The 26,807-nt window shown below is 31.9% G+C and overlaps 2 protein-coding genes across 2 annotated transcripts in view; both read left to right on the forward strand.

Annotated features, from left to right (window-relative positions):
- The first annotated feature begins 377 nt into the window (after positions 1-377).
- Positions 378-26,807, forward strand: part of LOC126892318 (transcriptional adapter 3-B) — a 123,809-nt gene continuing 97,379 nt past the window's right edge. The window contains exon 1 of the mRNA XM_050661816.1: positions 378-675. Coding sequence (XP_050517773.1) covers positions 483-675 — 193 coding nt within the window. The 5' untranslated portion in view covers positions 378-482. The remainder of the gene's footprint in view (positions 676-26,807) is intronic.
- On the forward strand, positions 6,770-8,435 carry LOC126892319 (uncharacterized). Its single transcript, XM_050661817.1, has 3 exons — positions 6,770-7,195; positions 7,799-8,025; positions 8,293-8,435. Exons 1-3 carry the CDS (start codon positions 7,050-7,052, stop codon positions 8,382-8,384), a joined length of 465 nt encoding a protein of 154 aa, XP_050517774.1. The 5' UTR covers positions 6,770-7,049; the 3' UTR covers positions 8,385-8,435.

The raw sequence follows: 26,807 nt of genomic DNA on the forward strand, positions 1-26,807 counted from the left end.
AATCCGACTTAACATTTTATCCCAGTTGTTATGTTGAATTAATTTTGACAGCTCTTCAGAATGCCCTATGTATTATGTCTGCTTTCATTTGCAAATGACAGTGACAGTTGTCAATTTCAATCAGCATAGGGATTACGAACACTCGATACGAATCGTAGCCGCCATGTTTTCCCATAAGGCGCTATGGTAAAACATGGCGGATACGATGCGTATCGAGTTTTTTTTCATCGATTGTCATGGCTTTTCATCGATTGTCATTTGTTTCGAGCTTCTGTCATGTGTCACATAATATTAATATATCTACGTCATACGTCTGTGGTTTGTATTAATAACGTATTTCGTAGATATATTAATATTATGTGACGTGACACATGACAGAAGCTCGAAACAAATGACTGTGAATGAAAAGCCCTATATGCATCTTTTATGAAGTTTTTGATTTGTTTTGTTATTTACTTTTCGTATAGTTTTACACCACGAAAATGATGAATCCTAAAAGATCGTCACATATTGCACCAAAAACAAATGCTAGACACAACGGAAAATTAAAAGAAATACTACAGTCAGTTACTTACAAGCAGAAATGTGAGCCAAAAGTTGAGGAGCCCGACGTATTCAACGTTCCAGTTATTAGGCAAAATGAGAATTGTAACCTACTGCCTAAATACACATCAGGTAAATAAAACTACACTTTTTTAATGTACATTATCTTATTCGAGGCTGTGGATAAAGCTCTGAAAATCTGATCTAATATGAGAGTTCAGTTCATTATCTTTTGATTATAAATACAAGTCAAGTTTCTCATTTGTGCTATAATTGTAGGTCAGTTCACATTGTTGCTCATCTGTTTCTATTTTTGCAATGATCAGATTATAAACATTATACCACATTGTCAACAGTAATTATTTTCTCCTTGTTTTTCACTTCTAACTTCCAATTGTTCAGATAATCTGTGTTCTTTTGCTTTTGTACCTGTACCCATACAATTATTAAATTTTCATAGTAAGTAATCATTTTTTACTTTTCCTGAATTTTTCTCAACTTTTTTGCTTGTAGTTTTTATGTAAAATATGTTAGGTATTTTTATAGGGCAGTAACTGAAGGTGGATATGAACTATTACCTCAGATTTTGTTGACTCTCCATTGATTTTCATGAAAATTGGTGAGTGGTTAGAGGATGCCTCAAGGAGCAAAGGTGACATGGTGCCAACTTGCGCTTTTACCCTGGGGGTGCATGCCACCCTTGTCCAGGGGTGAAAATAATTACAGTACAACCTGCCACATCCAGACCTCCCCATATCAGGACCGTTCTGCCGTCCGCATCTACCGAAATCTACTGAGAAAGGCAGTCCTGCTCAATGCACCCTCTCATCCTGACTCAATTTTTTTGCCCCAAATGTGACATGTCTCTGTCAGCCTATGGATCAAGATATTATAGAATATATAAAACATATCTTTCGACGAAAGTTATTGACAGCGTTGATTACTGGAATGTATGAAGGAGTAAACATTTCAGAGACTTAGGGCTGGTATTTCAACAGCTACTTAAGCTTTTGCTTAGCTAAGCCTGTGTCAAAAGTTAAGGAGAAGCTTAAGCTGGGTGCCGTATTTCCATCATTTTCTTAACTAAACTCGTCAAGTTAATTGGTTTGGTACCTCTGAATATGTCAAAATGCCAGAACTAACTGTTCTGAGGTAAAAACCACTACTTTTGATATCTGTCTTATTTTTATTTTACTACATTTTGTGTACATGATACATGTGTTGTTAGTATATTGTCCATATTTTCTCTGGTTATATGTTTTATTATTAAGGTTATATCTGGTTATATATTAAGCAATAGAAGATCCGTCTTTGTAATTTTGATTATTGGATATTGGATATATTCCTGAAAATGTCAAATTGGATTTGTTTACGTTTGTAAAATAAATATACCAGGCATTGTAGAAATCAATCATTTTCTTGTGCCTGAACCTTCCAAATGGAGTAAGAATTTTATTTTAATAATCGATAATAATTCAATAATAACATTACACCAAAGTTGGTTTTCAAAATAACTATAATTAATAATTTATAGAAATAACCTCAAAAAACAGAAAACAAATTTTAAGCAAAAGCTTAGCCCATTAACCGCCAAGCAAAGAAATACTGCAATAATATGTAATATATTTGATTAACTAGAGTAAAATAAACTTAAACATTCGTAAAAAAATTATTTTACACTTTGATAATGGCAGGTGTCACAACAACAAAATGGTTCGTTTTCGAACCTTTGGCGGAAATGAGATATAAAAATTGAAATACACAATTTTATTTTTTGTGAAAAGTCTCAAAACATTTAGAGTGTGAATGGACCTGGAAGTTTTGATAAACAAAAATAGTATGGTTAGAACATTGCCTACACCTTCTTCAGCTTTTTTCTCAAAAACGAAGTCGAACGGCCCTCTATCTTTTTTAGAACTTATTTTATATACTTATTTTATATTTCCAGTTTACACTTTCCAATCCTGTATCTTGCACTGTGCCAGTTGCATAAATTCGACAAATCGACATATTGTCTACAACACTACACAACCTCCCTTATGTAACCCTCTCCCCCACCCTAGATTATAACAAAACTGAATACCAGAATACCCGTCTTTCTAAAGGTACGTATCCACTACATTCGTAATATTGGACCACCGAGGCACTGCCGCACGGTCGTTGGCGCACTGTTGCACGGTCCGGGAATGCCAACCATCCAATATGTTCACGAACCTTTTGCACTCCGCGCTCCCTGCAACTGCTCCAATCGATACGGTATGCGCTCCTCTACATATAAACCGACACCAATTGGAACGCAAAGGCGGAGAGCGCACTGTTGCATGGTCCGGGAGCGCCAACCATCCACTATGTTCACAAACTTCTTGCGCTCCACGCTCCCTGCAACTGCTCCCATCTACATGCATGCGCTCCTCTACATATGAACCGCCACCTATTGGACCGTTAAGGAGGAGCGCACACTGTTGAATGGTCCGAGAGGGCCAACCATCCACTATGTTTACGAACTTCTTGCGCTCTGCAACTGCTCCAATCGATACGGTATGCGCTTCCTTACATATAAATTGTCCACAGATTGGAGCGCCGAGGCAGAGTGAGCACAATTGCACAGTCCGGGAGCGCCAAACGTGTCCACTATGTGGAGCAGTTGCAGGAGCTCGGAGCCCAAACACAGTGGATACGTGTTTTTACACATAATAAAGAAATATCCCAACAAATTACTGCCTGTGCATCAGCTTGAACTTATTCCTGATCAGACAGGATTATATGTCGACTTCCACCAATGGTTCGTTATCGAACCATTCGCCAATGGTTCGTTATCGAACCATTATTTTCAAACACGAGATTTGACGACTCAGAAATTATTTTTTTGTATTTTTATAACAATTGGTGTACAAATAGGTTAAAAAAATAATGTTTTAATTTATTTGACTACAAACGTGTTATGCCAATAAAATTCCTACAGTAAAAATAAAGTTGTGTCGAAGGCTTGCAAATGTCGGACAGTTAGAAAATATTTTTGTGATGAAAACACGAGTTTGGAAATTAAACAAAATTAAATTTAGTTACACTTATATCTTGTGGTTGCTTAAAAAATACAAAGATTTTAAAAAAAATTAACGAATTGTCAAAAAAAATTAAAAAAAAATGGTGCGTTTTCGCACCTTTGGCGCTAAATGGGTTAAACCAACTCCAGCGCGAGCTTAAAATGATTTGGTTTAAGCCTATGCTTAAGCCTCAAATTGACGTGGAAATACAGACATCTAAGCTTAAGCTTAGGCTTAAAGTAAGCTTTGACTTAAGTGCGGTTGGAAATACCGGCCCTAAAAGAAATGGTCTTGATATCCAGATCGGTCTGTCGCCACATTGATCCAGACATGGCAGGTTTTACTGTATATTAAAAATAACCCCATTTATCGATAGAAGAACAAAATAACAAATACTAAGCCAAAGGGCCTAGCTGGGTAAGATGATGAAAAGTGCCCCAACTCGATTCGAATTCCATATAGGTCACTGTCTAGCATATATAGTGAAACTCACTTTCTGAATTTTTAGCCCCCTAGGTGGTCATGTGACCCACCTAGAGCCTAATTAGTGTTTTTATGTTTTTATTTTTTATCTCAGCCGTATCGAGAACTAGCGAAAAACTTTAAGTAAAAAAGTGGTAAGCTTTAAAAAGTTCTGTCCGAATTTTTTTTTTTTTTTAATTTTTGGCGGGAAATTTTAGTTTTAGAACGATTTTAAAATTTTAAATTAGTATAAAAAAATAACTAAGACATTCGTTTTCACGAAAAAAATATATAACGTGTATTTTTGAATAATGTTTCACCCTGAATTTTTTCAAATTTTTAAAATTGGTGAAACGCACCTTTAGAAATAAAAAACCGCATTTTTTCGTTTTTTTTTTATTTTTTGATACAGTTTTATACACGTTTTTCATAAAAGGTAACACCGTCACTAGAATAGGTAAAAAACTCAAAAATAATTGTAGTTTGCTTAATAAAAAATTTTTGTACCACCATCCATTTTCAAGATACAGGGCGTTGAAGAAAACGAAATTTTACACATTTTTTACGATTTTGCCGAAACTACTAGCAACATTGTAATGAAACTTGGCGGGATTTAAGAGGTAGTTATTGTGCATGTTTTGACATACAATTAAGGATTTGATCAGGGCCGGCGATAACGGGCCTGCAAGGGATGCATTGCAGGCGGGCGCCCCTGGCTGGGGGGCGCCAAAATTAGCTTCTTTTTCTGCTCCTTTTATGTAAAATACTAAAATAGAAAAATTCATTTTTTAAATGTGGTTTAAATTCATCATAATATCCTAATCTGTGTTTGTTAGTTTTGCATATCACATAATATACAAAAATATGCAATGCGGCATAGAATTATTACCATATAGTAATGTAATTTATTGGTCAAAGATATCATATTTCAACCAAACAACTTTGCTCTTAATGAGAATGCTTTGTTTATGTTCTTCAAATTTCTTGCAAATTGTTAGTTTTGTATCAACAGTTATGAGAGGAAATGAATGATTTCTAATTTCTAGTAAAATAAACAAAATTGTAATACTGTTTTCTTGCCGCCTGCGCCTGTCTAATTATTTAAGTATTATGTACCTATTAATAGGTATCAAGTTAAGTATTAATCGCATAAAAACATAACATTTAAAATAAACATTTTACATAAAATTTAGTTTAGAGCTCTTTAGATTTAGTATTATTTCATGTGATTATAATACAGAATAAGTTGTACTCTGCAGGTAAAAAATCTAGCATTCAATTAATATAAAATTATATTTAAGTACTACTCAGTACTATTATTAACTTACGGTTAAGTTATTATTTTTATTTAGTTGAATAAAAATGGATTCAAAAAAATTATCTGGGGCACAAATCGAAAAATAAAAGCTGAAAAAGAAGAAATGACACAAAAACAATCTTAGTTCTCTTAGCCAATTTCTTAAAAAAGTTAAAGTAAAGTTGTTTTGTCAGATGAGGGGTCCAATAAAACTGTAACCAACCTTTATTTACCGGGGACATTTGCGGATAGCGGGACACCGACTTAAGTCGGTGCCTCGCTGCCCGGAACACACATTTTAGGACACAAGTCCAAAATCAAGTCAATAATAGGGAGAAAAGCTCTTCTAGCTACACCTAAAATCAGGTGGTTTAACCACATAAAGTAATACAGAGGATGTGTTCCATTACCCAGTGCATCCAAGGTAACGTTCAGTATAAAGCCTCCTAAGGGTAAAATCATGCCGAAGATACATGGATGAGCGCGGTGTAGGTCGCGATCGCGGTCGCTACATCGATATCAAAACAAACCTTCATTCTCTTATAAGATCGCATATACCAAGGATGTGTCACCCGTTCACCCTCGCGACCTTGTATCGCGGTTTAAAGCGATGTCGATGCCAAAACAGGATACGGAAAGTATCTTCGGTAAGGGTAAAAACATGCCGAAGATACATAGATGAGCTCGGTGTAGGTCGCGATCGCGGTCAAGGTTTACATCGATGACTGGCAAAACATACCGAAGATACTTTCCGTATCCTGTTTTGGCATCGACATCGCTGTAAACCGCGATGCAAGGTCGCGAGGGTGAATGGTTGACACATCCTTGGTATGTGCGATCTCATAAGAAAATTAAGGTTTGTTTTGATATCGATGTAGCGACCGCAATCGCGACCTACACCGCGCTCATTCATGTATCTTCGGCATGCTTTTACCCTTATTCGTTATGTACTGCGATGGGGAGGGGTAGTGGTACAGCTTGGGGGTCAGATAGATACAGGGTCAGGTTACGCATTGTGACCTGTTTGATCTTCTGACATGTGGGTCTCACTGTTCCATTTGAACACACATAATATTCCCGAGGCTGGGGTTGTACGAGTATCTGTGTGTATGTGTGTGGGTTGGGGGCGCCTGTGCTAGTTTTGCAGGCGGGCACCTTATACCCTAGCGCCGGCACTGGATTTGATATTCATCATTGGCGCGCATAGGGGTAATGGTCTGAACTTTTCACAGAAAAAAAGATAGTACGCCACTGACATATTTAAAATTAACAATCATTTTTGAATTCCTCGTTCAATTGGCGATAAAAAAACTATCTTCTCATTTTTTCATACGACGCGCCGTTTTGCTGCAAAAAATAAAATATCTTAACGCTTCCAAAGTATTCGAATTAGTTTTTATAATGGATGTATGTAGAACTCGGACAAACATAAGTTTGGGAATATGATTCAAAACTCGATGATGCGCAGTGGTTCTTGTTTACTAGCGTTACCATGGAAACGGCCAGTTTGCTGATCGCCAGTGTCGTAGTTAGAAGTGCATTACGTATCGCAGAGAGTGTTACTTATTGGTTTGATCGTGTTGGATATTTTATTAATAGTTTTTAGCTTAGTGTTTGGTATATTAGTAGTAGTAATTAGTGTATTATTAAGACATTTAGTGTATCTCTAGTGTGTTAAGTTAAGTCATTAGTTATTTAACAATATGCCTCATAAAAAGATAGGAATCAAAGGGCTGGGATTGAATAGCCAAGCAAAGGCAATCATTTATAATGTTACTACATTTATGGAACAAGAGGCAGCACATTTCAAAACAACCGAAAACCTGTTAATACCTTTAAGTAAATTGACGTAAGTATTGTTAATAACATTTTATTTTCTTGATATTAAAGTTACTATTATTCTTATTTTCTTATTATAATTGTATTTATGAAGTTTCATCAGATTCTTCTTCTTCTTTAGCCCATTTCTATCCACCTTTGAACATAGGCTTTCCCCAAATCTTTCCATATCTGTCTGTCCTTGGCTGCGCTTTTCCAGTGAGTTCCTGCAACTGCGTCCACGGTCTCCTGTTTTGTATTTCAGCCTTCCATCTTTTATCTTCCTGTCTCGCATTGTGGCCTGCAAATCTCCACTTTAACCCTGAATATGCTCAGTTACATTTTTTACGTTTGTTTTCTCTCTTATCCATTTGTTTGGTTTTCTGTCTTGAAGTGTTATTCCCAACATGGAATAAAACATGAATTAATACAATATATATTTTCTGTGAGTCCTTTCTATTTTGTTTATGTTGGCCTTTGTTAATGTCCATGTTTATGAGCCATACGTTCTAACAGGAAGGATGCTCTGATCAAATACACAAGTTTTTAGGCACTGTTTCTTCTTTCACGCCAATCTTTTGCAATTTTTTTCGCAATATTTTCGTTTAGTAACATTTAACATTGGTAATTGTAGGGATAGGATTCTAGCAGCGACGGGTATAAGCAAAAACACCTTAACCAAAATAAGAAAAGAAGGTAGAGACGTAAATAAAAATGAAGCGACTAGTTTATCTTTTAAAAGTCCAAAAAGAAAACGTTGTCGTTCCAAAAAAATTGAATTTAGCAGTGGACAAGTGAAAACCATAAAAAATATTATATACGACTTCTACACCATCGAGAAAAGATCCCCTACAATTAATGGTAAATAGTTTAAAAGTTAAAAAACTATTAGTTAATGGGAAATTGATACCTATATTTTTTATGGTAAATAAAATAGAGTAAGTAAAATTATAAAACAATTGTTTGTACCCGTTTAGAACGAAATAAAAGTTTTTTCGTAAACACACTGATATAGATGCATTTTTAACAAAAATGGTAGATAGATACAATTCTTTTACACTTTTATTTACTTAAAGTATAAAAGAAGATTTAATTTCCAAATATTTTAACGATTTCTATTTAATTAAGGTATCTATCAAAAACTAAAGAACAAACAAATGGAATTTCCAGGGTCAAAGGAAACATTAAGGAAAACGATAATTGGATTAGGCTTTAGGTAACATAGTAAAAGTAATTATTCAGCTTAAAAAATAAAATTGTATAATGGATAATGTATTTTAAATTGATATTTTGTTGACATCGTTTTAGTTCAACTTTCTACAATTTACAGTTATGAAGAATGTTTTTTCAAAAGTACCAAGTATTTATAATCGATAATTTGTTTAAAATTCGATTTCCGAAATACTTCAAATTCCAGAATAGATATCTTAGAACCATCCGAAGAATCGTAATTAAAACTTTGTTTAGAATCATTGTTTAGAAAATAAATACATTAGAATTAGTAAAAATAAACACTTGTTTAATTTTTTTTATAGTTAAAATCCTTCCTTTCTGATAATGTTATTAAATAATTGTAAATATTGAGGAATTTGTCATATATTAAAGTACTCCTAATATTTTGCTCATTATTTTATCAAATGCAACTGATTATAAGCTTCATAATTATTAAAAACTATGAAAATAAAAAGAAAAAAATTCATTCTTCGCTTTAATTAAATATAATTTAGGTGCTATTATAATTTACATACTTATAAAAATTTATTTCAAATCTGCCTGTTTTCGTCCGCCACTGGTAGAAATGGTTTGCTTGTCTGCGCGAAACGCTACGTCGCAATCCCAAACTTATGTTTGTTCGACCTACGAGTTTATGTATATGTATGTAGATGTAGAAACTACTAGAAGTTCGAATACTTTGTAAGGGTTAAGATGTTTTATTTTTTGAATAAAAATGGCGCGTCGTATGAAAAAATAGGAAGATAGATTTTTTGTCACAAATTGAACGAGGAATTCAGAAACGATTGTTAATTTAAAATATGTCAGTGGCGTACTATCTTTTTTCTTTAAAAACTTCAGACCATTACCCCTATGCGCGCCAATGATAAATATAAAATTCTTAATTGTATGTCAAAAAATGCACAACAACTACCTCTTAAAACTCGCCAAATTTTATTACAATGTTGCCAGTAGTTTCGGCAAAATCGTAAGAAATGTGAAAAATGTTGTTTTCTTCATCTTCATCATTACGAAAAATTTTTATTAAGCAAACCCCATTTATTTTCCAGTTTTTTACCTATTCTATTGACGGTGTTACCTTTTTTAAAAAACATGTATAAAATTTAATCGAAAAACGAAAAAAAACCGAAAAAATGCGATTTTTTATTTTTAAAGGTACGTTTCACCAATTTTAAAAATTTGAAAAAATTCAGGGTGAAATATTATGCAAAAATACACGTTATATATTTTTTTCGTGAAGACGAATGTCTTAGTTATTTTTTTATACTCATAATTTTAAAATCGTTCTAAAATTTAAATTTCCCGCCAAAAATTAAAAAAAAATTTTTGAACAGAACTTTGTAAAGCTTACAATTTCTTTATTTAAAGATTTTCGCTAGTTCTCGATGCTGCTGAAATAAAAAATAAAAACATAAAAACCCTAATTAGGCTCTAGGTGGGTCACATGACCACCTAGGGAGCTAAAAATTTCAGAAAGTAAGTTTCACTATATATGCTAAACGGTGACCTATATGGAATTCGAATCGAGTTGGGGGCACTTTTCATCATCTTAACCGGCTAGGCTCGTTATTATATAAACTTATTAAAATAAATGAATAGTTTTGAACTTTTTCAGTTATTAAAGATCAAAAATTTTAATTTTTCATGAAAAAAAAAATGAATGTTTAATAGCGGTTTTTTATAAATAACTCAAAAACTATAAATTTTTACAAAAATATTATACCTACCAAAATTGAAGATAATAAAAAATACAATAAACTTCTTACTTGAAAAACGTTTTAATATTAATTAAAAGTCAGTTATAGGGATAGATCCTTGAAAAAACCCTAGAGTTTGGCGTCGACACCCACCACATATTCGTTGACTTCAAAGCCGCATACAACTCAGTTAATAGAAATAAACTTCTACTTGCTATGGTAGAATTTCTAATAGTGTTTCATCTTGTCCAATTAACTGAACTTACACTCACAGGAGCAGAGAGCATGGTAAAAATCCAAAACGATTACTCAAGACCCTTCCATTGCAAAAATGGACTAAGACAGGGTGATGGTCTATCATGTTTCTTATTTAACCTGGCATTAGAAAAAATAATGCGAGAGTCCCAGATTACTACGAATGGTACTATCTTTAACAAATCAGTAGGTACAAATTGTCAGATACACAGATGACATAGACATCATAGGTACGTCCACAGAATCTCTGACTGAAGCATTTCAGTCGTTATGAGCATCTGCACAGAGAATGGGACTAAATATAAATGTTCAAAAGACCAAATATATGTACAGTAGAACCTCGATTATCTGTCAGGGCACCGGACCAAGGGTATGACGGATAATCGAAAAGACGGTTAACAGAACATTAAAAAAAATTAAAGATTCACTGGTTTCTTTGACAATATAAGAGGGATTTGTGTTCGTACAATTGAATCAATTTAAAATATTCTGAAATCTTTGTTTGTTTTACTATTGCTTCACATTTTGCGACGGCTGAATTTCTTAATCGGCACAAGATCATGCAATCTACTTTATTGGCTTCTTCTTGTTGAGAATACCACTCGATGAATTATTGCATATGTGATGCAGCTTCTCTAGATTATTTACGCAAATCTTTATCAGTTACAATAGATACATCAACATAGCTACAGTCAAATTCCAAGTCTGTGTCAGCTTCTGAATCTGTTTGGTCCGCCTTTGTTGCCATTTCAACGATTTCTTTATCTGTCAGCAATGAATAGCCGTTTGTGTCCTCATCACAAATCAAATCAACTTTTTTTTAAATTTTTTTACATTAAAATTTTTGCTTATGTAGTCAATATAACTTCTGTATGTACCCTGACGGTTAACAGAGGTGACGGTTAATGGAGAGACGGATAATCGAGGTTCCACTGTATTGCACTAGGTCAAGCAACCCGACAAATACAAGAATAATAATTGACGACCTAGAACTGGAAGGTGTCGACACCTTCATATACTTAGGCTCGCTGCTAACTAAAGATAACAATGTCAGTGAAGAAATTAAAAGAAGAATAGTGCTCGCCAATAAGTGTTACTATGACTTAAGAAAACAGATGGCCTCAAAAATACCTAGAAAAATTAAATTGACTATCTACAAAACACTAATAAGACCAGTGCTAACATATGGCTCAGAAACTTGGTCACTTACTCAGAATGACTAAAAATTGCTCAAACGTTTTGAGCGAAAAATACTAAGATGAATATATGGAGGCATAAAAGAACAAGGTTTGTGGCGCATGTGTTACAACTTTGAGTTGTATAGAAGTTTTGGAGAACCTGATGTTGTAAAATGCATTAAGGTAGCACGCCTTAGATCAGGGATACTCAAACTGTATCAAAAAATGAAAAAAAAAAACGAAAAAATGCGGTTTTTTATTTCTAAAGGTGCGTTTCACCAATTTTAAAAATTTGAAAAAATTCAGGGTGAAACATTATTCAAAAATACACGTTATATATTTTTTTCGTGAAAACGAATGTCTTAGTTATTTTTTTATACTAATTTAAAATTTTAAAATCGTTCTAAAACTAAAATTTTCCGCCAAAAATTAAAAAAAAAAATTTCGGACAGAACTTTTTAAAGCTTACCACTTTTTTATTTAAAGTTTTTCGCTAGTTCTCGATACGGCTGAGATAAAAAATAAAAACATAAAAACACTAATTAGGCTCTAGGTGGGTCACATGACCACCTAGGGGGCTAAAAATTCAGAAAGTGAGTTTCACTATATATGCTAAACGGTGACCTATATGGAATTCGAATCGAGTTGGGGCACTTTTCATCATCTTACCCAGCTAGGCCCTTTGGCTTAGTATTTGTTATTTTGTTCTTCTATCGATAAATGGGGTTATTTTTAATATACAGTAAAACCTGCCATATCTGGATCAATGTGGCGACAGACCGATCTGGATATCAAGACCATTTCTTTTAGGGCCGGTATTTCCAACCGCACTTAAGTCAAAGCTTACTTTAAGCCTAAGCTTAAGCTTAGATGTCTGTATTTCCACGTCAATTTGAGGCTTAAGCATAGGCTTAAACCAAATCATTTTAAGCTCGCGCTGGAGTTGGTTTAACCCATTTAGCGCCAAAGGTGCGAAAACGCACCATTTTTTTGTAGATTTTTTTTTTGACAATTCGTTAATTTTTTTTAAATCTTTGTATTTTTTAAGCAACCACAAGATATAAGTGTAACTAAATTTAATTTTGTTTAATTTCCAAACTCGTGTTTTCATCACAAAAATATTTTCTAACTGTCCGACATTTGCAAGCCTTCGACACAACTTTATTTTTACTGTAGGAATTTTATTGGCATAACACTTTTGTAGTCAAATAAATTAAAACATTATTTTTTTAACCTATTTGTACACCAATTGTTATAAAAATACAAAAAAAATAATTTCTGAGTCGTCAAATCTCGTGTTTGAAAATAATGGTTCGATAACGAACCATTGGCGGAAGCGACATATAATCCTGTCTGATCAGGAATAAGTTCAAGCTGATGCACAGGCAGTATTCTTTGGGATATTTCTTTATTATGTGTACAAACACGTATCCACTGTGTTTGGGCTCCGAGCTCCTGCAACTGCTCCACATAGTGGACACGTTTGGCGCTCCCGGACTGTGCAATTGTGCGCACTCTGCCTCGGCGCTCCAATCTGTGGACAATTTATATGTAAGGAAGCGCATACCGTATCGATTGGAGCAGTTGCAGAGCGCAAGAAGTTGGTGAACATAGTGGATGGTTGGCGCTCTCGGACCATGCAACAGTGTGCGCTCCTCCTTAACGGTCCAATAGGTGGGGGTTTATATGTAGAGGAGCGCATGCATGTAGATGGGAGCAGTTGCAGGGAGCGCGGAGCGCAAGAAGTTTGTGAACATAGTGGATGGTTGGCGCTCCCGGACCATGCAACAGTGCGCGCTCCGCCTCGGCGTTCCAATTGGTTATTTGTTGTTTCCGGCGGTGGACAATATACGCCATGACTATATTAATATAAGTACATATTTCAATTATTTTTTAATCATTATGGCACAAAATATATTTTTCTGTATAAACAATACTTTGTCTTCCGTAAAAAATCACATTTCAAAAAAATTTTTATTAGTAGTTTTATTTATCATGGAATGCAGTTATTCCATGATTTCAGTTATAAATCCCAATTGGCTTACTGAGAATTAACTCAAAGTATTCACTGATGCCAAATAAGGTTTATAACAAACAACTAAAGTGTATTTTTCAAAAAAAAAAAACAAATCCGCTGTTTTAAGTGTATTTTCTTGTGGCGTATAAAGTATGCCATGCATGTAGTTATGTTATAACTTGATGCGCGGGTAGTTAAAGGTTAAGAATACTTATCAAATAAGCTCCAGAAGAAGTTGATACCATCAACATTTAGGAAGTTATGATGAAAATAAGAGAATCCTTTCTAATTTTTTATAAAAAAAGTGACAATTTCCACAAAAATTTAAATTTATACTAACCCCTCTAAGATGTTCTGTATTTTAGCATAAATAATGACCTCAAAATTTCTGACTAGTTTAGAGTGCATATTTTTGAAAAAAAAATATGATTTTAAAAAAAATCAGAATTATTCAAATTTTCATAATTTCATTTTTTTTTTGTTAATAACTCCAAAAATACTCGATATACGTAAAAATGATACAAAACCAAATTTTAGTTTTTTCTTCGGCCAATATTCTACATTTATCATTGCTGAGGTATGATAAAAGTTGTCCGAGATAGAAACGTTTAAAGCCTAAATTTTACTGCGAGAAACATATAACAAGCGCCCTTTAACATTTTTCATCTTTAAAAAAATAAGGGGTTTAAAAGATTAAGTTTAACATGATTTTATAGCCCTTGAAATTACCTTTCAAATGTTTGTTAGATCAATCTGATACTGTAAAAATTAATGGATTTATTCTAAAAAACATTTTTTTGAAAAATGTTTGGAACATAAATTTAGAAAAATTTTTGGAGCATAAATGTTAATGCTATCAATTTATTCAGGAGCTTATTTGATAGATATTTCTGAGTACTATGATAAATATCGTTGCCGTTAATGCAAAATGTCATATAAATACTGCACTTTAAACTAAATAATATTTAGTGTAAGTAGTGTTGTAGTGTAAGTAGTGTTGGTCTCTAAATTAGAAGATATACTTAAAAACAAAAGACGATACATATGTATAAGCCCTAATTTGAAGAAAAACACTACTCACACAGTAAATATTATTTAGTTCTTTCTTGTCTCCTGAAAAGTGCAGTATTTAACATATGACATTTTGCATTTAACAGCAACGATATGTTGTAAGTATATGTTATAAAATGCACAGTTTTCCCGTTATTAGAGCTTGAATAGGTACTTAGATTTGAGTACTCGCCGAAAAAATATACATTCAAATCCCTATAACTCATCATCAGTGGCGTTACAGGTCTTTATGAGCCAAAGCCTTCTTCAGAACAATCCTCTATTCGCCCCTGTCTCTGGCAACTCTTCTCCATGCTCTAATTCCAATAGATTTCAAATCATTTTCTAGGTTGTCTTGGCACCTAAGTCTCGGTCTTCCTCTTACTTGTTGTCCTATCAGCCCTCTTCGGTTAAAAACTTTTCTGACTATAGCATCTTCCTCTCGTCTGATTACATGACCTATCCATCTAAGGCAGCGATACTCAACATTTTTCTTTCCTGGGCCATATAGTAGCTATTGCCACAGCTTGCGGGCCGCAATCAAGATGAAGTAGTGTACAGGGTGTTTCATTGAGAAACCGAAATACTTGAATGGTGAATAGAGGTAAATGTTGCGGTTCTAGACATACTAAATTTATTGCTCCACCGCCTTTATAACCGAGTTACAGGGTGTTTTATGGATTTTGTCCATTTCTTTCTGGACCCATAACTTCAGAACCTTGAACCTTGTACCTTGTATATTTTTTTTGATATTTGGTACACATATGTCACATTTAGAAGCCAAACCACCCAACTACTAATCAGAAGAAAAATCCAGATCCGGATTAAACAAAATTATAAATCCATTGTGACCTTGAAACAACATCCTGTAGGTATATTGAAATTTTCAAAACCCGTTTGCACATTTGAAAAGAGCTTTAATGGAGCTTCCATTTTTTGTGCAGACAATTCAATGACTTTAATTTTGAAATTATGTCGAAATTGTTAGGAACTCGAACTTTCAAAACAAAAATTTTGATATAATTTCAAAATTAATGTACAGGTACAGAAAATTTTAATATACAAGGTGTTGTTTCAAGGTCACAATTATTATTATTATTTTTTTTTTGTTAATCCTGACCTGAATTTTACTTGTGATTACTAAATGGGTCATTGCAATGTAGTAAATAAGTATTGGTTATTTTTAAAATGCGTATTTGTTCATTAACTTTAATAATTTATTATTAAAAGTTAATAATACCCTGCTTTTTAATCTTAAAAATTTCATATAATTTAAAATTAAAGTCATTAAATTGTCTGCCTCACGCCCAAACACATCGGCACACTATCAACTAATTTGAAAAACACGTGAAATTTGACAAATAATTTGATCACAGGGCCCTTTAGTTAGCCTTCGGGCCGCATAAAAAACGCTAGAGGGCCGCATGCGGCCCGCGGGCCGCATACAGTATCGATGGGAGGTTCAACGAAATCGAAGGTGAAAACTTTCTGTGACTGCACTATTAGAAAACATTCATAAAATGATGAATAATGGTAAAAAAGTAAAAAATACTTCCAAAAGTATCTAATCTTTTATATGGGGAGTTTGATTGTTTGCTTTTATTCATTGCTCCACTATAGTAATAGTAATAGTATAGTAATTTAAATTTTTTGTATAATAATGATGATTTATTTATTTATCATTTATCACATTCTCTGACCAAGTCACTCATCAGCGCCGTTCGGTTTCCCTCTCCAGTGTGGATGTTGCTGATGAGCGACATGTGTGTACTTGCATTATATTACAAAAATGAGGTCAGCATCTCAGAGAAGTATTTAAAAAAATATAAGCTGCCAACCTGTCAAAGAATATACAGTAGAACCCCGATTATCTGTGCTATGATTTTCAATTACTCAATTTGATACTTGGTGGAAACTTTTTCCACTTGATGATGGAAACTCAATACACTCCATTGAACTGGTACAAAAACAATAGTTAAATTCTTAAACAGGTTAGATCTGTAAAGTAAATTCTAAATTCAAATTCTATCAGACTTCAAAAGTAATTCTAATTCTATCAGACTTAATGATCTTTCAGCTAACTAGTACATTGACCATTACAAATATAATAATTTTAGACTATTAAAACAAAAACATTTTAAACAAACTTAAAAGTAATAATACGAAGCAAGTTTTCAATCCTAATAGCAAATAATTAATATTGAAAAATATCAAAAATCACTAAAAGATTTTTAAATTGAAAACTTACTGGTACATCCCCATGTATACGCCTCCAAGACTTCTACAATTTGCAAGTCATATGGATGCTGCAGTAAAGACGATAGGGAAGGAATTCTAAACCTTGCAATTCAAATCCCCCGTCTGCAGCTGGCTAGGAACTGAAAGATGCACCATAGTTACTCTACTGAGTAATACGAAAATAAAATAATAAAAATGGTACACATTTTTATTATTTTAAAAGTAATACTATGTAATATAAGATAGCTACCTCTTCAGTTGATTCAGACTGAATTTAACTAAATCAATCTGCAGATTATTGGTGAAAGACATGCACCTGTCAAGAGGATTATTCCGTAAGTATTATTACACCGTAAGTTGTTCTGTGAAAGTAAATTAAAAAAGCTGGTTGTTGCCTTAAATCACCACGCGGTATATGAAAAGTAACATATTCTAAGATATTTGGACAATCTAACAGACCATTAACCAACTTAAATAAGAATAATAGTGTAAATATATCTGCCATGCTTAGTAGAGTTAAGGATATAATATATTGCTCAATCTCCATGTAATTATGATTAATAGTAAGCTCACATTTAAAAGCACACTCATATAAGATCTTTTCAAACTGCTTCATCTGAAAATAAGAGTTAAGACGAAAAAATGATGGAACGGCATAAATCAAACGAGTAATAATTAATCAGGTGGCTGAAGTAGCTGCCAATATTCTACTAGACTTGAGCAACGAGAATATTCAGACCTTGTCGATACTTTGAACTTGCGCTGAATACACAGGAGATACTATAAATTACTTTAAACTTATGAGATTTATTTTTCTGATATCTTTTTATAGTAAATACATATACAGTACGTATATCACTCTGCTAGGAATAATATTCCCTATGTCCAATGTCCAATATATCAATGTATATTATACATTGAGATAATTGTGGCATCTGCGCTAACCTGTGTTAGTTAAACTTCTGCTCGAGTACGAGTTTAGGTGCAATCATAGATATATAATACACTAGATTGCGCCCTGCCATCTTAAAATGGGTGACGGTTGCGACAGAGATAAATGAGCCTATTTGGTCGGTAGTCTCTTTCTAATTCAAGGGGAGTATCGACGACGTCACTATCCTAATCTATCCAGTATTGTTTAAATGTTTTGACAGTTCGAGCGGGTGGCGACGAGAACTGGTCTTTGGACGTGGATAATCGGGGTTCGAATCCCATACCAATCTTTACTTTTTTAAACGCTTTTATTTAGTTCAATACTTTGCGTCAAATCTTTAGACGTTAATTTGACTGCCTTTTCTTCAATGCAAATGAATGAAAATTTGCAGACATATGCATTCGCGGGAACAATACACGAATAGTCAATAAAAATTTGTTTTCATGTTTATTAATTGTTTAAATAAAAAAAAACGATTTTAATGAAAAACGCTTAAATTCTCTTGTTTTTTACAATGTAAAAACTTGAACTTTTACGGATTGTATAGCTAATGATATAAACCAGTGGTCGCCAACCTCTTCAATGTGTTGAGCTACTTTGTTAATTTTGGAATAAACAGCGAGCTACCCACACGGAAGCCACGTAACGCAACGTAAATGAAATAATCCACAATTAATTTATCATTATATGTATTTATTTTACTATTTAACTGGTAATACATAATACATAGGTACTAATAATAAACTAATAACAAAATAACTAATATTACTAGTACGTACTTGTTCATAGCTACATTCCTACTTATCAAACGAAGGTGTTTGAAAAATAAACACAAACTTTTATTCAGCCACAACGGCATGTCACGTATGATTTAAAAATAGTTAATAATAACAACAAAAAAGTAACGCACTATCATAAACATAAACATTGAAAAATAAAAAAGCACGTTCAATGAGAAGGCTGACACTCAGACTCACCGATAATTTTTTTAATGTTTGCAGTATAATTTGATGCAGCCATTCGAATACAATTATCCAAATGTTCATCTGTAAGTCGATTGCGATATTTGTTCTTAATAAACTTCATATTGGAAAAAGAAGATTCACACAAATAGGCTGAACTGAATAATCTTTCACTTTCAAGGCAACACGGCATAGAACTGAATATTTGTCTTTATGCAATAGGCCAGATACATTCAGTACTTGAGACTAACGATTTTCAGGCTAAATCATTTTGAAACTCAATGACTTCCATTTCTGTTGCAGCGATGTCTTCGGCAAAGTTCTGCATAACACAAGCTGCAAACTGTTGGCTATCAATTTCCATAATAATAATAATAATGTTTATTTACTTCTCATTATGCTCTCATATATAACAATATTATAATAGAATAATTCAATACTAACATAATTACAAATTAATTTTAAGTTAAATATTTTCACATATAAATAAATAGTAAATAAACTAAAAGAAGAAATTCCCTGAAGAACCAGAGGTTGTGCTCAGGGATTACATTATTCAAATATTAAACATTAACAATACAAAAACGCATAACAAATATTAAAAATTAACAATACATAACTCATAACAACTCATAATGCATAACAAATATATTATATATTAGTAGTTATATTATAAATTTAATTAAAGATCGCATTCAAAAATTCAGTTCCAGTGTTCTTAATAAATTTTTTAAAAATGGATTTAATCATGTTGAATGAGTTTATTTTTCTCAAATATATTTTATAAATTTCGGGTAAATAATTAAATATTTTAGGAATATAGTATGTGAAATTATGTTTACCAATTGATTTAAAATTACTAATAATTTTTACATAGTCATGAAGTTTTCTTCTAGTGTCGTAATTATGATCTATTGATTTCAATATTTGTTTATTTTTGTATGTATGCAAAATTATGTTTAATAAATATAATTGTCTAATTTTAAAAACACCAGCTTGCTGATAAATAAATATTATTATTATTTATTAGAAAAATAATCATTAAAAATATTGCAAATATTCTGACTATCAGTGATTACCTCATTATTTTGATTTAAAATGGAATTAATTTCATTTTTTGTTTGATTATTATCTAATTTTTTAATAGTGTTCCACAGACCTTTAGAACTGTTTTTATATTTTGTGATTTCTGAATGAAAGTAATTCTTTTTTGCCTCAATAATCAGTTTATTTAATTTATTTTTGTAAATTGTATATTCTTTTTTTAATCTTAGGTCATCTGGCTTGTTCATAAATTTTCTGTATAGTTCATTTTTTTTATTAACTGATTTTATTAAACCATCAGTCATCCAGATATTCCTCTTAATCTCACATCTTTTTTTCTTTATTTCCTTTGTATTTTTATTGATTAAAGAAATGAGTGTATCTGTAAAATTATTTAAGAAATCATTAGGGTTATTAGTATTAGAAAAGTAATCCCAATTTTGAAAACTAAAATCTTTTTTTAAATCATCATAATTAATTATTTTCCTAAATTTAGTTTTGTATTCAATTTTATTTTTTTCAAAAGAAAAACTTACAAATGTTGCTTTATGATCAGTCACAGAGAGATCCAGAACAGCTGATAAAGCATTATGGTTGATACAAAACTTTTTTTTATAAAAATGTGGTCTATACAACTACGATAATTCCCCTGTACTCTAGTATTTTTATTTATTATAGATAGAAAATTATGTTCACTCAATATGCTTAAATACTCAGAAGATTCTGGTGTCATGTTTTTGATATTAATATTAATATCGCCCAATAAAATATGATAATTACAAACTGATTTTTTAGTAATCTCTAAATATTTATCTAAATCACTACAAAAATGCTCTTCATCTGTTGATGGTGGTCTGTAAATCACTGTTATTATTGTATTTTTATTATTTTTACCTAATATAGTTATCTCTAATACTTTACATACACTAATGTTTACAATTTTCCACGTAAATTTTAAATTCTTTTTTAAATATACAACGACACCATCATTTTGATTTATATTTCCTTGATTATATAAAATATTATAATTATCTATTTGAAATAAAGATATATCAGGAATAATCCAAGTTTCTGTTAGACATATACAGTCAAAATCGAGTGTCATCTGTTGTATATTTAATCGTAGCTCATCTAGATTTTTATTAAGGCTTCTAATATTTTGATGTAAAATGGTAAAATTTTCATTATATTTATCTTTATAAAAATCTGTAGTTAATTTATTAAAATCTTCAATATGTTTAGGTTTATGAGTAATTATGGGAATATAGTTTACATCACGAATGTATGGATCCATACTATAACAAAAACTAAAAAAAAAAAAAAAAAAAAATTTATAGTGAAAACCTGAAAAATAATATTTGTCTTACAAAATTTTAGAATTTATTATTTTGTTTCCTAGTATTAACTCTTTCTTTGGTACCTGAAAAAGAGTTTAGTCTTGATTTTGGCTTTGTTCCTTCCTCGTGTTTATCTTCGTTTTTGTTCTTTTCCAGTCTTAGTAATTCGTTATGTTCTATAATATTTTTCTTTTCTGATTTTTTATTTTTTGATTTACCTTTATTAATATCTGATTCTTTTGTTAGATTTTCAGTTATTTTCTTTTGTGATGAATTTTTGGGTGTAGTTATGGCAAATTGTGAGAGGTTGTCTTCGAAATTTTTTATAGAATTGATTATTGTTGGTGTTTCTGTTGCATTGTGTTTAGGTTTTTCTGATCCAATATCATCTTTATTTTCATTCTTTTCTATATTTTTCAAGTCTTTTGCCGAATATTTTTCATTATTTATGATTAAATGTTTACCACTAATTTTAGCATAAATTTTCTTTTCTCTTGCTAGTTTAAGATGTGTATTAAGAATTTTTTGATCTTGTCTATCCTCGTAGCATAGGTCGTGATTTATATAAATATTGGTATTGCGTAATTTACTACAGTTTTTTAATATTATATTTTTCTTGAGATAAGATAGAAATTCAACTTTTACTGCATTTTTAGTCCCAATTGTTGTTTGATAAATATTGTTTATTTCATAAATTGACACTTCAACTTTAAGCACCTCATTAAACAAGTTAAGTATTTCTGCAATTATATCTCCGTTTTCAGTTTTTTCTATTCCATATATCAATATATTATTTTTTCTAGTCTGTCTGTCTAATTGTATACATCTATTTAGTACTTTAATATGTTTTTCTTCAAGATTTTTTACTTCGTTGTTTATTTTGTTGGTCAATATTTGTGTTTCATCTCTAATTTCTCTTAATATAGATTTTTTTAAGTCTGCAGATTGTTTACTGATTTCTTCTCTAAGTTTATCTAATAATACTATGTTTGAAATGTCACTGTCGGAAGTACTCATTTAATTGGGTTTTTAATTATTGAGAGTTTTTGCAACTTTAAATTAATTTATCAGCAAAAAATACACTTACATATCAGATTAATAATAGTTTCACATTGTATCTACTTGAAATTCACTAATAATAACTTAATACGGCAGTTGATCGATGAATAGATATCCTTATTTCACTTTCTTATATTGGGTTTTTAGTTCGGTTTTAATTTTTTATATTTCATCGGTTAGTTTAACAAATTATTAGTTATCCAATTCGTTTATTACTTTTGAAAATCGTTAATATTTAATATGAAATATTAACGATTAAATATGAAATATTAAATAAATTCACCATAAAGGGTGAAACAACAAACTGCGCTACTAAAGCCATTTCATTGAAATCCTTAAAACGATTTTTGAAGTTACTCTTGAGGGTAGAAATTATTTCTACATGATATTTGTTGCCATAGGGTTCTAATGGATTTTGAGATATTTTTTCTGAAAGAATAGGAAAATGCTTGGAATCGCTGTTAATTAGGTTTTGTTCCCAAAACTCCAGCTTTTTGATAAATGCTTTTATATCAGAAATCATTTCCGCTAGTTCTTTGTCTCTCCCCTGAAGCTGCAAATTAAGTTCGTTTAATTTCTCTGTAATGTCCACGAGAAAACCAAAATCTCTAAGCCAGATTGAATTTTCTAGTTCCGGAGTCGGTTCATCGCGTTGTTTGAAAAATTGAACTATGCCAGATAGGACATCATTAAAACGATTCAGCACCCGTCCTCTACTTAACCATCGGACTTCAGAGTGAAGGAGTAGGTCCCCGTATTGACAGTCAACTTCATCGTCCAAGGTTCTGAATAATCTTCTTTGTAACGCTTGAGCTCTAATCTTGTTCACAATTTTTACCACCAGTTTCATAACGTTGTTTAGTTTCAGGAAATTTCCACATAATGCTTGCTGATGGATAATGCAGTGGTAACAGAGAAATTGCGGAAAAGTTTCATCTTTACGACATAACGCCACCAGACCCTTATCACAACCCACCATAGCTGGAGCGCCATCGGTTGTCAAGCCTACCATTTTCGATATTGGAATTTTCTCGGAAGAAATAATATTTTTTAAATGAAAAAACAACTCCTGTCCAGTAGTGTGTCCTTTCAGTGGGGAATGAACTTCAAAAGATCTTCCTTAATCGTAAAATCACTAAAAACCATCCTGACGAACACGGCCATCTGGGCAGTGTCAACGACATCTGTTGATTCATCCAGTTGAAGTGAAAAATAAACACAGTTATCTAAGTCAGTTCTTAACTGTAAAAAAATATCATTGCTCATTACTTCTACACGTCTCATCACTGTATTAGCAGAAAGTTGCATAGATTTTATAGCTGAAACTATCTCGTCTTTATTTCTAAAGTTGGCAAATAACGAATCAGCAGCTCCTAAAAACGCCTGTTTTATCATTTCCCCGTCTTCATAAGGTTTCTTTTTTTGTGCAATTATCTGGGACACACGGTACGATGCTTCAGTTGCAGCCTTATTTTTGTCGACTGTTCTTAAAAATATTGATTGTTGTCCAAACTGTTTCAATTTCTCCTTTCTGGCGGCAGAATGTAGTGGGAATGATTTTTCAAAATTAGAATGTACAGTTTTATGATGTCTCTCAATATTTCCTTTTTTAGCAATGGAGACCGAAGTATTACATAACAAACACATTTTTATCTTTAACTTCTGTAAAAAAGTATTGTTCTTCCCATTTCGAATGAAAGTGGTATGTCTACCTTCTTACAACTGCTTGCCATAATATTATTTTTGTTGTTCTCTACTAACCCAACCGCTGGACGTTGGTTACGCGTTCAGTTTTAAACTAAGCGCAATGTCGCCGCGCCGTGCGTATTTATCCCGTTCAAAGCAATCCAGATCGTTCTCTAACACTAACGCGCTGGTCCGGCAGGTCGGTTCTATAAATAGCCGATTCTAGCTTGATGGCGTCAGCGACAGATCACTCACCGCAACGTTGCCGCTGTTTATGTTTAATATTATGACAATTAGATTTTTTTGTGGAATTTTCGGAAGCTTCTCTGACTTTTGCAGTTTGTATTTTTTAAATTAAAATCGTTGTGAGAGCTACCAGAATTGCCTCCGCGAGCTACCGGTAGCTCGCGATCGACAGGTTGGCGACCACTGATATAAACAATACATAATTTCACTTTTTACGTTAATTTTTTACGTTATGCTTCATTAATAAACAATAAAGTTTCAAATTTTTTGCCGATTTCAACTACTTTTCATGTTAGTACATCATATGTTTTATACATATTTTAATAAACATGACGATATATTTTAATGTTTAAAAAGTGTAAGACTAAAAAGTAAAAAATAAAAAAATATGAAAAAAAAATTTAAGAAACGCTTTTCTTTAGTTACGAGTGACTAAAATTAAAAATATTATAAAAAAATCAACTAAAAAGCAAAAAATAAAAAAAAAATTGAAAAAATCTAACACATTTGTTAAAGAAAAGCGTGGGGCGAAAACCGTTTATTCGATGAACACGCGCCACGCTTTTCTTTGACGAATGTGTTAGATTTTTTCAATTTTTTTTTTTTTATTTTTTGCTTTTTAGTTGATTTTTTTATAATATTTTTAATTTTAGTCACTCGTAACTAAAGAAAAGCGTTTCTTAAAAATTTTTTGAAGTTATACTTCTTTACCGGCGATAGAGGGTGATTTTTTATATGTTAAAACCTATCAGCCCGGCGCATGCGCATTATAACTTTGTTCTGATTGGATGTTCAAATGACATGTCAAAAATTATCCGATATGGCAGCTGTAGGACAGCTGTGGTTTGGAGGTAAAGGTAAAGGTAAACAAATGTATAATATATTAGTTTTATTGTTGTGAGGACAGAAACAAAAAAGTTTATAATATTGTAGTGACTTTTAAATAGTTTTTAAAAGTAACAGGTACGTAATAATTGTTATTGTATCATGGATGTAAACCTACCTATTTGATCTGCCAAAATATATAGTATGTAATACTTTTATTTATATAATTTGATTACCATCAAAATTTCTATCAATATTCACCTAATATATTGTTTTCTTACTCTATGTTTTGTTGTATTTTTTCAATTCTAAATCATTTCAATTCAAAATTAAAATAATTTGATCGATTTTCAAAATATCAAAATATCACAAGTTTAATCCGTTTAGATAGTCGATCTTCGTAAATAATGACACATAGTGTCCGTGGCTAAGCGTTGAAGGCGAATGAATTCCAATACCAACCGCGCTTATCAGCGCTGGTTCGAGTCCCAAGAGATACTTTCTTTTTTGTTTTTTTTTAATACATTTTATGATTGTAAGTATATTTATTATATAATTGTATTTTCAGAAAATACGTATTTAGTTAAAAAAATTTTCGACAATTAATGTTCAGACATCATTTGTGGCTTGTTTAATGTGTTTGTGTGTGTTTTATTCTTTTATTATTTTAATTTTTGGCACTGTTCTAATAAAAATGTTTGAGAAGTAGTAAGTATAAATTAGTTTAATATTTAAACAAAATATAAATAAAAAGTATATTAATTTCGTTTAAATCATATAATAGAAGTATAACTTCTTACGTGCGTACAAAGTACACACACATTCTTTTTTCATATTTTTTTATTTATTTTTAATTTAATCAATATTGCGTTTATTAGATATTAATACATCTCTAAAGTAAATTTATGCAAAGAAATATATAGCAAATAAGAACAACTGGGTAGATATCTATAGATTTTTAAAAATATAAAAGCCAATGTTATTTTTTTAATAAGTTAATAGTAGAATAGTATAAAGTATCTAATTGTTAAATATTCGTACATATTACCAATAATTAATATTAACATAATGCACTATTCGTTAGATATTTCGGATTTAATCAGATTTATCATTTAGTAAAGTACCTTTAAACTTTGGATATAATTTAAAATTGAACCTAATGTACTGTAATGTATAGTGACTATTCGTTACAGCATTAACGGAGTACAGACATTTTGTGCTTGATATCGGCCCAGTCTCTTAATCTGGGGATACGTCACCCATTTTAAGATAACAGCGCGCAATCTAGTGTATTATATATCTGTGGGTGCAATAAAGCTGTTAGAAAGAATAGAATGAGTGAGTTTGGAAGCAAGACTGTCCAACTCTCTCTCCTGTCGTTTCGCCATTACTGAGGATCGTGATTTCTTCCAATATTTCTAACAATGTTTCTCCATTGGTCTCTGTCTTCAGCTGCTCTAAGAGCTTCGCAGAATGAGTTTCCAGCTGAATGCTTTATTTGGTCAGACCGTCTAGTTGGTGATCGTCCTCTTGATCTTCTCCCCGGAACGTTTCCATAAACAATTAATCTCTCCAAACTGTCGTCACCTCTGCGAATCACGTGACCAAAGAATTGCAGAATTCGTTGCAGACATATTGTGGACAGCCTTTTTTTAATGTTGAGTTGGTTTAGAATGGAAACGTTTGTCCTATGAGCTGTCCAAGGTATGCGCAACATTCTTTTCCAGCACCACATCTCAAAGGCATCAATTTTTTGGTGCTCGCATGCGCGAAGAGTCCAAGACTGTCCATAAATGAATCAAAAGCAAAGTTTATGATTAATGAGTTAATAATTTCACTTTAATTTTTAAAATATTTTTTTTAGTGCGGCCGATATGCGATA

Source organism: Diabrotica virgifera, chromosome 9, assembly GCF_917563875.1.
Source record: "Diabrotica virgifera virgifera chromosome 9, PGI_DIABVI_V3a".
In the NCBI taxonomy this organism is placed as follows: domain Eukaryota; kingdom Metazoa; phylum Arthropoda; class Insecta; order Coleoptera; family Chrysomelidae; genus Diabrotica; species Diabrotica virgifera.